Source organism: Rana temporaria, chromosome 3 (genome assembly GCF_905171775.1).
Source record: "Rana temporaria chromosome 3, aRanTem1.1, whole genome shotgun sequence".
NCBI lineage: Eukaryota > Metazoa > Chordata > Amphibia > Anura > Ranidae > Rana > Rana temporaria.
The window spans coordinates 405606717-405622511 of record NC_053491.1 but is presented as its reverse complement, the minus strand read 5'-3'; the positions used below and the strand labels follow the sequence as shown (position 1 = coordinate 405622511).

The 15795-nt window shown below is 41.7% G+C and overlaps 1 protein-coding gene across 1 annotated transcript in view; it reads right to left on the bottom strand.

Moving 5' to 3' along the window:
- PROM2 (prominin 2) overlaps positions 1 to 15795 on the bottom strand; it is a 108343-nt gene that overhangs the window by 20149 nt on the left and 72399 nt on the right. Inside the window, exons 17-20 of the mRNA XM_040345922.1 lie at positions 15154 to 15246; positions 8800 to 8853; positions 7765 to 7845; positions 6694 to 6762 (exon numbers count right to left, since the gene is read on the bottom strand). Coding sequence (XP_040201856.1) covers positions 6694 to 6762; positions 7765 to 7845; positions 8800 to 8853; positions 15154 to 15246 — 297 coding nt within the window. The remainder of the gene's footprint in view (positions 1 to 6693; positions 6763 to 7764; positions 7846 to 8799; positions 8854 to 15153; positions 15247 to 15795) is intronic.

Genomic DNA, 15795 nt, shown 5'->3' with positions numbered 1-15795 from the left:
TAAATATACATGTACACATCATAACCTTTTACCGCACCTGAAAGGTCACTCTGGAATTATGTATCATGTTTTAAAGTAGCGGGAAATCTAACATGAAGAGTGAAAAGTTATATGATATATTTAGGGTGACCTTTTGGAAAATAAATTCACTATGCCTTCATATTTGACGATATTAGGTTTCATCTTTTAGTGCCGATCTTGACCTCCCTGGGGCTCTAAGCAAAAAGACATGTCACATTAAAGTTGAGAAGCAGCGGGGGGGCTGGGGCTGCCGAGAATGACATGTAAAGTTGAGAAGCGGGGGATTGGAAATGACATCTTACATTAAAGTGAGAAGCGGGGGTTGCTGACTTCTTACCTCTTCTCCCATGCAGCCAGCGAGTTGAAAAGCGGGGTGAGGGGCCAAAAGTGACTACTCACCAGATGGGGCCTCTAGTAATTTGGGGGGCCCTCCACAGCTTTGCGGGGCCCCAAGCGGCTTGCATAGTGAGCCTATAGGGTGGATCGGCCCTGCATCTTTACCTTAAAGGAACCGCAGTCTAATTCAAAGTAATATATTGTAATAATGAAGAACCAAAATAATTAAATATAGCTAATTATCACTTGTACTGTATTTTTTTTTCTTTGTAGTGAACGAGCAATTGATATATGAACCATTACCTAAAATACTACAAGGTAATACATGTCTGTGCCAACCAACTCTGCAGTATTGTGCTGATTGATATGACAGACCAATTTGTTTTGCGAAGGTAAAAATACAGCATTGTGGTAACAAACGTTTTCAGACTTGCTCAACTATGACATGCTGAGAAGGAAGAGTGTCCAGACACTAATAGAAAGCTTACATTCATGTTCATGTGCCTGGTAGACAGAGGCACAGAGACTTTTTTTCTTTTTACATTTTTCTGAAATGGCATAAGGCTCCTTTTACATGGGCTTGTCCGTGTATGGACTCTGCTTTGCTCAGCAGGGATTGACACGCCGATCCCCGCTAAGCAGGCGGATGACACGTCTGTCTCCGCTCACTGCGCAGAGATGGAGATCTGATAAAAACAGACCACCTGTTTTTTTTCATCCAATCCTATCTGATCTGAATAGGGTTTCCATCTGTCTGGATTTCACGGACTGGATCGGATTGGATATTGGCAGATGTCCGCGGACATGTCACCGGTGACATCCGCCGCCCCATAGGAGTGCATTGAGCTTCTGATAAGGTCGGCCCTGAAAAACTGACAGGCGGACCTGATCGGAAAGCCCATGTAAGGCCGCGTACACACGGTCGATCCATGCGATGAGAATGGTCCGACGGACCGTTTTCATCGGTTCACCGCTGAAGCAGACCGATGGTCTGATGTCCGTACACACCATTAGTTCAAAACCCGATCGGGTCAGAACGCGGTGACGTAAAACACACGACGTGCTGAAAAAAACGAAGTTCAATGCTTCCAAGCATGCATTGACTTGATTCTGAGCATCGCGGGTTTTGAACGAATGCTTTTGTGTACTAAGCATCGGTTTTGACCGATGGTCAGCCGTCCATCGGTTCGATTTTAAAGCAAGTTCTAAAACTTTGGTCTGAAGGACAAAAGTCTGATGGGCCGTACACACGGTCGGTTTGGACCGATGAAACTGGACTTCGGTCCGTTTTCATCGGTTTGGACCGGTCGTGTGTACGCTGCCTGAAAGGGGCCTAAGTGTTAGTTATGTCAGGTGAACATCTTGGGTGCAATTAGCTGGGACATTATTTTTAATAAACCTAAAGTAGGCGTTACAGATGAGTCAGAATCTAATATTGATGATATAGTAGTAGGTCAGGCCTTCAAACAGCCTTGTAGGCAAGTTATGTACATAGTTAGTCACGTTGAAAAAAAAACCCACTAGTCTATCTAGTTAGACCAATTTAAAAAAAACACACACACAAATAGAAAACCCCTATTTACTATTCTATACCCAAAGTTGATCCAGAGGAAGTAAAACAAAACTCCTAATAAAGCGCGATCCAATTCACTCACGCTGGGGAAATAATTGTAATTTTTTTTATCATTATTAAAATAATTAGTATGCAGTATATTCTGTGCATTTAGGGGTGCATCCCGCTCTTTATTAAAACAATCAATGTGAAGCCTTTCTACATGTGAAGTGTTTTTGTTTATCTCTTTTTCTCCAGATGTGAAGAGTGCCCCCTTGCTCTCTGTAATGACCTGAAAGTCAAGAACTCTACACTGAGTTCACTATATAGACCGCTTATGTATTTATACATGTTCATATCCCCCTTATATGTTATCATATCCCCCCTTAATCTTACTTATGATTTGTACAGAGGCAAAATTATGTATCTCTCTCTGGAGTTTATACCTTTTTTAATACAAGAAACTATTTGACTAGCATTAGAAACTGCAGCTTAGCATTGACATAACTGGTTTCGGCGCTACACATTTTATGGCCATTGTCATTGTTGGTTAAAGGAGTTAAAACATGTTATACTTACCTCCACTGTGCAGCTCGTTTTGCACAGAGTGGCCCCGATCCACGTCTTCTGGGGTCCCTCGGCGGCTGTCTCTGGTCCCCCCGCACGAACTATACACGTTCATGCGAGAGAGCTCACATTTTGTGTAGTCCTTGCGGACGCGCTTCCGTGATACAGCGAGGGGCCATAGCCGCGTCACTGGATGTGAGTGACAGCAGCGCCAGCTAATGGCTGCACTGCTTTCAATCCATCCGCTCAAGTCAATCAGCGGCCAGGCTGAGCGACGAAGAGGATGTCGGGGCCGAGCGCGGGACTTTCGAGGGGTCAGGTAAGTAGAACGGGGTGCCGGGGGGGGGGGGGGGGGCTATGTTCAGAAGTTTTTTCACTTTAATGCATAGAATGCATTAGGTGAAAAAACTTTTTCCTTTACAACCCCTTTAACTGTAAATGGCCTTCTACCCTTACAATTTTGCTCTTCTTTTTTGACATAGAATGGAATTTTGTGTCTTTGGTTTCTTTTTTTTTTTTTATTCATTTTAGATAGGATGGGTTAGAGGCTGCTTTATTGTCTACTTTGACCCATGAGGTTTCTCTTCTCGCCTTTGATTCCATTGATAGCTGTCATTAGAACAGGAAATTAGGAAATCTCCAGAACATGGACAGAGACAGCAATGATAACCTAAGAGAGGTTCCTACCCTTCTCTATTAGCTTCAGTATTAACCACTTAAAGACCTTAGGTGTTTTTCAGATTTGGTGTTTGCAAGACTAAAACAGTTTTTTCTGCTAGAAAATTACTTAAAACCCCCAAACATTATATATTTTTTTTTCTAACACCCTAGAGAATAAAATGGCGGTCATCGCAATACTTTTTGTCACACCGTATTTGCGCAGCAGTCTTACAAGCGCACTTTTTTTGGAAAAAATTCACTTTTTTGAATTAAAAAATAAGACAACAATAAATTTGGCCCAATTTTTTTATATATTGTGAAAGATAATGTTACGCCGAGTAAAATGATACCCAACATGTCACGCTTTAAAATTGCATTTTTTGAGCTACAGAGTAGCTCTAGGGCTATAATTATTGCTCTCGCTCTAACGATCGCGGCGATACCTCACTTGTGTGATTTGAACACCGTTTTCATATGCGGGCGCTACTCGCGTATGCGTTCGCTTCTGCGCGCGAGCTCGTCAGGACGGGGCGCTTTAAAAAAATATTTTTTTGGTTTTCTTATTTAATTTTATTGATTTTATTATTTTTTACACTAAAATATAAAAAAAAAAAAAATGATCACTTTTATTCCTATTACAAGGAATGTAAACATCCCTTGTAATAGAAAAAAGCATGACAGGTCCTCTTAAATATGAGATCTGGGGTCAAAAAGACCTCAGATCTCATATTTAGGCTTAAATGCAAAAAAAAAAAAGGAAAATTTGTCATTTAAAAAAATGACAAAAAAAAAAATTGTCTCTTTAAGAGGCTGGGCGGGACTGACGTTTTGACATCACTTCCGCCCAGCAGAGCTATGAGGATGGGTGGGGGCCATCTTGACCTCACTCAAGTCCTCACTCTCCAGGCGGCAGCATCGGATCTCCTCCGCCGCTACCGACGGCTCCGGTAAGCGGCGGGAGGGGGGGGCCCCTCTCCTGCCACCGATAACGGCGATCTCGCGGCGAATCCGCCGCGGAGACCGCCGTTATCGTTTACACGGCCGCCCGCTGAAAACATGGATATCTCAGTTGTGGCAGCAGCTGCTGCCGTTACTGAGATATCCATGTTTAAAAAGAGGACGTACATTTACAATACGCGGGTCGGGAAGTAGTTAAAGAAGAGTTCTGCTCTAGTATTCAGTATTTTCTATTGCATTTACCAGGTCAGGTGACAATCCACACACTGATTTAAAGGAGTTGTAAAGGAAAAATGTTTTTTTTGCTGAAATGACTGTTTACAGGGTATAGAGACATAATAGTTAACTGATTCCTTTTAAAAATAGATAAAAATCAATCATATAATGTACCTTTTAGTTTCGTTTTTGCATCTACTTTCGTTTTTGCATTTAGTTTCGTTTTTGCATGTTATCCTGCCTCTGTGCATGTACAGAGCCATAGAGCAGTGATGGTTTGGAAAATGAAACTAGAATCTCCCAGTACTGTGGTCATCAGGAAACAGACAACCAGGAAGTGTCCAGAACAGAGAACAATTACAGCAACATCAGAGCAAAAACGAACAATGAGGACATGAAACCAGGACTGCAGTAAGGTAAAGGAAGCTATTTAGCTAAAAAAAACAACTCCTTTAGGCTGCATTCACACCTGAGCAACAAAACGCCCGACGCCGGACGCTTCTGCCGCTAGAGGGGAGAATTCCCATTGCTGTCTATGGAGATGGTTCACATCTCATAGACGCCGAACGCCTGTCGCCTGAAAAAAAAGTCCCGGACCCTTTTTTTCAGGCGACAGTGGCTTTTTCCCATTGACAGCAATGGGAAGACTTTTGAAAAAAAAAAAAAAAAAATGAAAGTTTCACACCCGCGGCAAAATACGCCGCTACCGCCGAACGCGGCTGTCGCTCAGGTGTGAATGGGGTCTTAGTGACCCTTTTAAGTAACAGCAGGACAGGTTGTAAATAATGTTCTTGGTCTTACTTACTGGCCTTGGTAGGTAGAAACCCCTGCATGTTATTACATGGAAAAGCCATACTGAGAAGAGATGTTTAAAATGTTTTATGGTAAATCCCTTTTAGGATTTGAGTTGTGTAAGTGCAAATTGTATTGTAATGTTAACATAAACAGGTTTTACCAGTTAAACATCTGAAAACTGCCGATCCACCATGAGCAATACACTGTATGAAGTACACACCCTGAACATAGCACAAATAAATCACCTGCTATCAGTGATAAACATAGCTAATCAGAAATCGTTAATTATTGCACGTGGCCCTCTGTTTCTCCTAATTATAAACTGGTAAAACAATATTTACAGACGTATTGCATCTAATTATCTACTAATAACTACCAACTAAATGGCTGTTGTCAAACAGTAGATGTTAAAATAAGTAGAACGCAACAAATAAATACAAATTTTATATGAAATACTTGTTTTTTGTAAGAATAAAACATATCTGTGGTACTTGCTTGCCTGTAACTTTATGACAAATTGTGATGCAAAAAAGGTTTCCCAGTATATCCAGTGAATTTAAGGGAACGCTTTATTTTCATTTTTGATAAAGTGGTGAGGGGTTAGATCCTCTGCCAGTTTTTTTTTTTTTAGTGCTTTGAATCTGTTAGGGAGATTCACCCCCTCTATTTGTTCCCTGATCCCTAAACTGAAAGTGAGCTGTTAGTAAAATAAGAATAGCTGGGAAATTCTCCAAGTGGGATTCCTGTTTTGGAGGCAAATATATTGAGATTTTTTACTTGCCTGTTCAGCTGGCCGTGCCACTGTTTTTCCTGACTTCAAGAGCTATGATGCTTGGGCAGTCCTCTCCTCTTCATCTGAAACACTTCTGAGGCCCCGTACACACGTCCGAGGAACTCGATGGGCAAAACTCATCGTTTTGCTCGTCGAGTTCTGTGTGAAGCCGCCGAGGATCTCGGCGAGCCAACTTTCCTCATTGAACAACGAGGAAATAGAGAACATGTTCTCTATTTGGCTCGACGAGGAACTCGTCGGCTTCCTCGGCCGAAAGTGTACACACGGCCGGGTTTCTCGGCAGAATTCAGCTCCGACCGAGTTTCTGGCTGAATTCTGCCGAGAAACTCGGTCGTGTGTACGGGGCCTGAGAGTGTCAGATCCCTGGCCCCCCAAAGCACATTTGTTACTTACTTCTACTGGCTGTAAATTACTGCAGGACACAATGGTGGCACAGGCAAAAAAAATAAAAAACAGCATTCTTTTCAATTCAAATATCCGAAATGGCTTCCGGTATATTTTAAGTTTAGTTTTCCATTAAGGTCAGAGGGATGGCAGACTAAACTGTGTGGGGGAGGAGGAGAAAGAGTGGATTGTGTCAAGGGGGAAAGAGCTGGTATTGGACAGGAGGCTTGAGATTACTGAATCAAAAGGCATTAAACTAGGAAGCAATGCAGAAAAAAATAGGGCGTGTGAATTGGTGTATGGAAAAGTGAGGTGTACTCTCTATAATTATACTCCATTCCCAACCTGAAAGAAACTGATGAAATGGCAAGATCTCTCTTTCACAATAACTATATGATTTAATGCTACTTACTGTCATTTTCGCCCAGTCAATGTACTGAGAAAAGTATCTTTTAGCTTGACGGAGAAGACATTTGCTTTCCTAGTGAAATAACCACAAATAATAGTTACTCTTCACAAGACAAGACACCTTAACAGACCAGTGCACCTAAAATTGATGATTTAGATTTGGTTGTATGACTAGTGTGTTGAATCACCTGGTTCCTTACACCTCTTGGCAACACTGTATCCTGGCCTAGGCCAACAAGGCCCAGGCCTAGGGCAGCACTTTGCAGGTGGGCAGCATGGAAAGAGTCCCCACCGGCTTGCACTAAACTGTTAGTGTAGCACCAGTCTTATGGGGCGGACTTGGCTGAGAGGCAAATTAGTCTAGTGCCCCATAAAGCGGCTGCACTGCTTCCGGTATGCGGACGGGTGGCATTTGGCAACTGTGGGGGGGCTGGTTCTAATTTTGAATGTCCTGTCATCCTGGACCACAAACCTTCCTCACTCTGCTGTACCTTTGGCATGGTTATATATTCTTAGTCCTCTCCATATCAGAAATTTGTGCTTAAAGTAGAACTATAGGCACTTTTTTTTTCATTTTGGATAGAGTAAGGGTGGGTCTGTGGGTCTTAAACCGAAAGGGGTGTGGCCTTGACAGGAAGGGGTGGGTCATATTTAAATTAGGGGGTGCACAAGTTTAGTCAGGCCTAGGGCAGCACAAACCCTAAATACACTACTGCCTCTTGGCTATGCCAAGAAAGGGTAATTTCCCCCCTGGGACCCTAGCTCTGTCTCACCTTAGGGGTGTTCTCCAAATATTATCTTTGAAAGTTCAGCAGGCGCTGAGATATAATAAACTGAGTATGACATGACATGGCTATGATATGACCAGAGTCACTGGGTGCCATGAATTTGAAGAAGCTAACGCGTAATTTAATGTACTAGCAACTGTCTACCTGAAAAGATGCAATTGAAGAAAATTGTTCAAGGCAGGCCCTCATAGTATATACTGTATTAAATAGTACATTTTCCTGTATTGAGAAATTAAAAACACACCGTGGACATCACAAGGACTGCTTGTGTTTTCTGTTTAACTTACATTTCTCATCATCTTAACAAAGTCGTCCACCAAAGGTCCATTTAGCAAGTTGATGTCTTGTATTGTACGTTGAATACCGACCTGAAGTTATGAAGTTTTTTATTAAATGAGTTGCATTACAGTATAGAATGTAAATGACAAATACACAAACACACGATAAATAAAGAAATTATTTTTGGTATTATGAAATCAATAAGCTACGCAAGGTGGGCCTATACAACTTTTGGCTTTGTTACAAATAAAGCCAATCTTTAGTATAAGCAGAAACATTACACTATCACATGCCAGAAGGTAGACAGAAAAACAGAGAGTACTGTCAACTCTTTAAAGCTTAAAAAACCTTCTGGCCATAACGCTATTCCAACCACAGAAATAACTGAACCTAACTGACTTATTAAAAGGGGAACAATACTTGATCTTTATTCGGACGCATTAAAAGAGATCGCTCTTTGTGTGAAGGATCTCAACTTCTTGGCAAGATGCAGGTAATGTCATACCTGGTCATGTGCACCCATCCCCCTGATCCATTCTTAGTCCTCAAGAATAGCGGAACCCCCTATTCCGTAAGATAAGTATGGCCAAACATATGTGGATACCCCTCCAAATTATTTAGTTCAGAAGCACAAATTTGGCTCCATTAAGACATGACTTGACAAGTTTGGTGTGGAGGATCTTGAATGCACAGAGGCCAGACTTCAGCCCTGTTGAACATCTTTTGGGATGAACTGGAATGTCGATTGTGGGTCTTTTTGTCCAACATCAGTAACTGACCTCACAATTGCTCTTTTGGCCAAATAGGCACAAATACCCCCCAATACACTTCAACATCTTGAGGCTATCCTTCCCAGAAGAGTGGAGGCTGATATACTTTAGCTGAAAGGAGGTGGGGGCAGGGAAAGCTTTACAAATAAGGCCCATGGTGTTGGGATGGAATGTCTATTAAGCTCATATAGTTGAGATGGCCAGGTGACTGTCCACACACTTTTGGGTGTAAAGCTTAATTTTTTTGGTAAAAAAGCAGAGGCCACAACTTACTTTAAGCGTAGGTACTAGTGAAGCCATGGTGGAGAGACTGCCATTCAACCCCCGCTGCAAAAAAATATATAGATACAGTACAGTACAGATTAGTTAGATATATTACTGGCATTATATTTATATAATGTATATTCAATTAATATACAGTAGTTTTTTTCTTCTTTTTTTTCAACAGAACATATAGTTTTTATCTTTAACCATATGCCTTTAAAAATGTATACATTTTCTAAGAGACGTAAATGTTAATAAAAATATGACCATCCCAGTACTTAAAGGGGTTGTAAAGGTTTGTTTTTTATTTTCTAAATAGGTTACTGTACTTTAAGCTAGTGCATTGTTGGTTCACTTACCTTCTCCTTAAATTTCCCTTCTAAATGTTTTTTTTCTTTGTTTTCTTTGTCTGAATTTCTCACTTCCTGTTCCTCCTCAGTAAGGTGTTCTAAATGACTTTCCACTACTCAGATGATGGTGGGAAGCTTACTGAGGAAAAACAGTAAGTGAGAAATTCAAACAAAGAAAAATAACATTTAGAAGGGAAATCGAAGGAAAAGGTAAGTGAACCAACAATGCACTAGCTCAAAGGAACCTATTTAGAAAATGAAAGACAAACCTTTACAACCCCTTTTTAAAGAGGGATTACTCATTTAAAGTGTAACTCCCGATAAAACTTTTTTTTAGTTTTGTATAGAATAAAACAGAATTGGAACTTATGTCAGGTTTATTACAGCCTGTGGCCCCGTTGGGGAGAATTCCCCTTGCTTCCCGTCCTAGTAGTAAATAACTACAGTAAATGGAAGAGGTAAACACTCAAAAACAATGAAAATTATAGTGCTCAGAGATGGGCTTCAACTTTTTAATTCCTTATGACAAATAAACTTCATCCTTGCATTGCTTAATTGGCTTCTTTTTTGTTTACTTGTAATATGGGGCAAAATAACAAGCTTCTGCCTCCTCCTTATGGGAGTATGTACTTACAAATTGGTCCTTTAAGGACTAATATATCTGTGCACAGTAGACATGGGGAGTGGCACAATTAGGTCTGGTGGATTTCTATTGGGATATGGCATTCCTGAAGGATCTATATTGGCATACATGGTTTGGTGCTTTAAAATAAAAGATGAACTCCCAAATATTTTTTACCACTCATAAACACCAACAGAAATAAAAAGAAAGTCGTATAGTGCATCGTTTGTGGGGAGTTTTTAGATGTCCATTTTATTTTTTCCCCTTGAAAGTTGCAATCCAGAACATGTCAGTATACCGTCTTTGTTTTACGTTGTGAGCTTCCCATAAATCTTTCATGTTCAGCCCCTTTGTGGTTTGGCATGTCTCAATTTCGTTGCTTCATATTTACACAGTCTACTGTAGGTGCGCTAATCCTTAAATTTCATTGTTCCTCAAAGAGATGATTTAATACAGAAAAGACTATTGTCCTAGATGTTCAAACTTGTATTGTAAGAAAGTACTAAAAAAAAAAATATAGCTAGATTCAGAAAGAGTTAAGCCGGCGTATATGTAGATACGCCGTCGTAACTCTGAATCTAAGCGGTCGTATCTTTAAGTGTATTCTCAAAATGAGATAAGCCCCGTACACACGACCAGTTTCCTCGGCAGAATTCAGCTTCCGACCGAGTTTCTGGCTGAATTCTGCCGAGGAAACTGGTCGTGTGTACACTTTCGGCCGAGGAAGCCGACGAGGAGCTTGGCGAGGAAATAGAGAACATGTTCTCTATTTCCTCGTTGTTCTATGGGAGCTCTCGTCCCGCCGAGCTCCTCGGCGGCTTCAGTGCTGAACTGGCCGAGGAACTCGATGTGTTTGGCACGTCGAGTTCCTCGGCCGTGTGTACGAGGCCATACACTTAAATCTAACTAAGATACGATGGCCTGCGCCGTCGTATCTTAGCTTTCTATTTAGGCCGGCCGCTAGGGGCATGAACGCTGATTTATGCCTAGAATGCGTAAATCAGCGAGATACGCCTATTCACGAATGTACGCTTGCCCGTCGCAGTAAAGATACGCCGTTTACGTAAGGCGTTTTCAGGCGTAAAGTTAGTCTAACAAAAAGCTGGCCTAGCCAATGTTAAGTATGGACGTCGTTCCCGCGTCGAATTTTGAAAATTTTACGTCGTTTGCGTAAGTCGTCCGTGAATGGGGCTGGACGATAAGACCAATAAGTCCTTGTGGCGTACTTTGGAGCAATGCACACTGGGATATGTCCACGGATGGCGCATGCGCCGTTCGTTAAAAACGTCAATCACGTCGGGTCACGATTCATTAACATAAAACACGCCCCCCTGTTCCTCATTTGAATTAGGCGCGATTAGGCCGGCACATTTACGCTACGCCGCCGTAACTTAGGACGCAAGTGCTTTGTGAATACAGCACTTGCCTCTCTAACTTACGGCGGCGTAGCGTAAATGCGTTACGCTACGCCGGCTGAAACATACGCCGCCCTACGTGAATCCAGCTAATAGTCTTCACTCACTTGGGTATTTGCTGTAAACAACTTGAGTTCAGTGGACTAATGTGATATCCTTTAGTATACCTGACTTCTTTGAAACTTACTGATTATTGTCTGTTCAGTTTATGGAACTAGGACAATACAGTGGAATGTTAAATGTGGAAATTCCAGATCACAGAGTTTACAATTAGAGCTGTGGTGAGGTTTAGGCTCCACATATCACCAGTATTTTACTCTTAGCTGTCACTGCCTTTACCTATTAAGGGAGTCATCTTTGGAATGCGGAAATACAGTTTTCCTTTGGATAAGCATCCTGTAGTGTAGTAATCTTAAGGGCATATTTTTTTCCACAACTTTCTGTGAAACAACAGGATCCAGGCCCCATTGACAAAAGTACGGTCATGCCGATTAAGAATCATTGTATTTTATAGTAGTGCCACAACAACACATTACATCATAAGACACTGATTTAGGTGAAATCTACAGTTGTTAATCAATACGTGAAAAAAAATAATTCACTCTACAAAAGGACCTCAGACATATAGGTAGATTCAGGTAGGGGCACGCAAATCTAAGGCAGCGTAGCTTAGCGTGTTTACACTACCCCGCTTAAGTAAGAGAGGCAAGTACTGTATTCTCAAAGTACTTGCCTCCTTACTTAGGGTGGCGTAGCGTAAATGTGGCGGGCGTAAGGGCGCCTAATTCAAATGTGTTGGAGGGGGGCGTGTTTTATGGTAATGAGGCTTGACCTCACGTTTTTGACGTTTTATTTTACTGCGCATTCGCCGGGCGCCTACATCTCCCAGTGTGCATACGCCGCACGGGCCTATTGATTTCGACGTGGACGTAAACTACGTAAATCCCGATTCGCGGACGACTTACGCAAACAACGTAAAAAAATTGAATCTCGTGGCGGGAACGGCGGCCATACTTTAACATTGTTATTCCACCTAATAGATGGAATAACTTTAGGCCTGCTAATGCCTTACAGAAACGGCATAAATCGACTGCGGCAGCTGGGCGTACATTTGTGAATCGACGTATCAACTCATTTACATATTCTATGCCGACCGCAATGGAAGCGCCACCTAGCGCCCATCCGAAAAATTGCAACCTAAGCTAGGACGGCGCAAGCCGTCTTATCTTAGATATGTTTAGGTGTATCTCTGTTTGAGCATACGCTTAAACATAAGTCGGCGTAGACTCTGAGTTAGGTCGGCTTATCTACTGATAAGCCGGCCTAACTCTTACTGAATCTACCTAATACTCTTTAGAGTGTATATGAGCTAGGCCTAACTGAATCACGTTTAGTTTACTAATGCACTGTGTATCCAAAACAGGTTCTGCTGATGTCCTGCTACTTCTTTTCAGCCATTTTCTGTCTACGTACACTCGCTCCATCATTGGCACCAGGGCATACTGACCACAGTGGATCTCTAATCTCCACTGTGAGAGCATTTGACAGGATGACAGCACAAAACACAATTTTGAGAATAGGGACAGATAGTGTCACCCTATAACAAGAAGTTTCTGAACAAAGTGGGTTTAACAGGTATTATGTAATAAACACTGCACATTTAAAAAATATAGAAAATTACTTCTGAAATTATATTAACAGGTTAAAGCGGAGTTCCACCCAAAAGTGGAACTTCCGCTTTAAAGGGGTTGTAAAGGTAAAAAAAAATTCACCTTAATGCATTCTATGCATTAAGGTGAAAAAACATCAGATGATGCCGCCCGAGCCTCCGTTTTACTTACCTGACCCCTTGAAAGTCCCGCGCTCACCCCCGTCATCCTCCTCGAGTCGAAGCCCAGCTGTTGATTGGCTGCAGTGGATGGATTGAAAGCAGCGCAGCCATTGGCTGGCGCTGCTGTCAATCACATCCAATGAATAGGCACACCGGGGGCAGGGCCGAGTGATACAGCGGGGGTTATGGCCTCCGCTGTATTATGGAAGCGCGCCCGCTTGCTCGCATTTCTGTGTGTAGTTGTTGTGGGGAGGAGCCGCGACAGCCGCCGAGGGACCCCAGAAGACCAGGATCGGGGCCATTGTGTGCAAAACGAACTGCACAGTAGAGGTAAGTATAACATGTTTTTTATTTAAAAAAAAAATCCTTTTCAACTCCTTTAAGGAGTCCTAACCCCCTGACATGTCACATATGGCATGTCATGTCAGCTGAAGATCATAGGGCAAGTCTTTGGGCATCTGGTTACCTTGTGCCTCTGCACAACTACTGAAACCCACCGCAGATTCCGGATTGCAGCGATCAATTTATAGTCACTACTCACAATTCCTAAGAATATCTGCCTCCTTCCAGCTTCCTCCGGACACAGTCCAGTGAGTAAGATGGCACCTCTCAGGACCAGATTCCTTGGAACACTGTTCTGAAATCAGCTCTGAGCAAAGTCCATTAAGCCTTCAGTCCTATTGGCAACAGCCCCTGCACCTCTGGAACCCTCCTAAGTACAAGGAACCCTGCTCTCCATTATTTAACTATTTATCTGCATTTCAGACTTTTTGTTGTAGTCTACAACAAAATGGCTACTAATCAACATGGCATCAGGTTGCTGGTCTACCACATGGTATATATTCTAGGAAGTGTAGTAAGCTCCCTATGACTTCTTAATCATGAATTATGGTCCTAGGATTATTGCTATATCTCCAATTTTTGTGGAAATAAATCATGTGCAGGGAAAATCGAGAGAACTGGCGCTTTTACATTTTATGGTATTATTTTTATTTACGGTATTTATCTGCTTTCGGCAGGTGACGGTTACACTTAATGGAGATATCAGGGGTCTTTCAGACCCCTGATGTCTCCCTTGCCCTCCAAAGAAACCAACCAAGTACAGATCATGCTTAGATAATGCTTTCCTGGCTGTTATAGCCAGAAAATGATGGCAGTTGCAATAGGACAGACAGGGTCGGGTGATAGATGTTCCGTTGTTCAGACAAGTAGGGCAGAATATGTTATCATGCCATTTTCTGAACCTAATAAAGCACTTATGGTCCTAGAGCAGTGCTCTCAAACTGGCGGCCCTCCAGCTGTTGCAAAACTACAAGTCTTATTAGGCATTGCAAGGCTGACAGTTACAAGCATGACTCCCACAGGCAGAGGCATGATGGGACTTGTATTTTTGCAACAGCTGGAGGGTTGCCAGTTTGAGACCCCTGCACTAGAGCCTTTAGCAGGATATGGATTTATTTCCAGTATCTCTATCTTTTGCCTTTAAAATAAGTCAAAGCAGGCGGCATCTACGCTGGGAATACTTGCTGAATTTTTTGCCAAGGATGCTTGGGCGTCACATATGCAATGATGGCAGAGTAGCCTTCAAAGGGCTCTTTTTGTTTTTGCTTTTTATCTATTTATATGTGATACTTGTTCTGATTGTGTCAGGCAGATAATAGCACTGACAGCACTATCTGTCCACACTGTGACCACTATTTTGTCTCCTTCCTTACTACCCAACTTGTAAAGAAGGTACTAAACCCCAAAAAATAAAGAAAACCCCATTACCCCTCCTCTACTGAATTTCTTGCTTGCTTTGTTGTTGGGCTTTATTATGTACAAGCACATACAATGGCCAGTTATAGCCAGATTTTAAAGCAAAATATTCTGCCTGAACTAAACCCTTCGGGACCATAAATGGGTTAGTTAGAAAATCAAGTTGTATGCATTATAGTCTAGTCTTTCTAGGATTTTTAGTTGGTTACTGAATGGTAACATTGGAAAGACTGGCCATTTTATATGTATATAGTCAAGTCATTCAAAGACAGAATCACCAGTTCCTGATCCAATTCTGCCAGTCTAATACTTTACATACATTCCCATTATAAAGATTAGTTAGGTTTAAAAGGCTTTATGTTGGTGCTTTTAATTAATTGTACGTACCAGAGCAGCCTCTTGATCTCGCACGTCAGTGTTCAATATATTTTGTAGAGTCTCTGTTTCCTTTTCCAACTGATTTCTTATTGTCGCATTACTCTGAGGCAGGATAAAATGAACACACAGGGAAATCAGAACAGAGCATGGCATGACCTTAGGCAGATTATGAAGGGCATAATGCCACTTGATGTAATCCTGGTGTAATTACACAACTCAATCCCAAAGATTAATGTCTGCTCTGGGAGCCTGATCAAATGTATTAATAGACTCAGAAGATATACATAAAATCATTGCAGAATTATGAGATACAGCATATGTTCACAAATGGTGGTAATTCTGGAAAGGTCACAAAGGGGTTAGTCATCTGGAGCACCACATATGATTGTTGGATGATTTTTTTAAGGAGTTAGGTATAGAACAATGCTCCTACTACTTACAACAACCAATCAAAAAAAATAAAAATAAATAAAAGGTTAAAGAAAGAACGGAAATGTCTTCTAATGCCACGTACAGACGGTCGTTTTATGCGATGTAAAAAAACGACGTTTTTAAAAACGTCAATTTCATTGACCATGTGTAGGGGAAAACGTCGCTTTATGTCTTGTAAAAAAACGACAAAAAAAAATTGAAGCATGCTTCAATTTTATG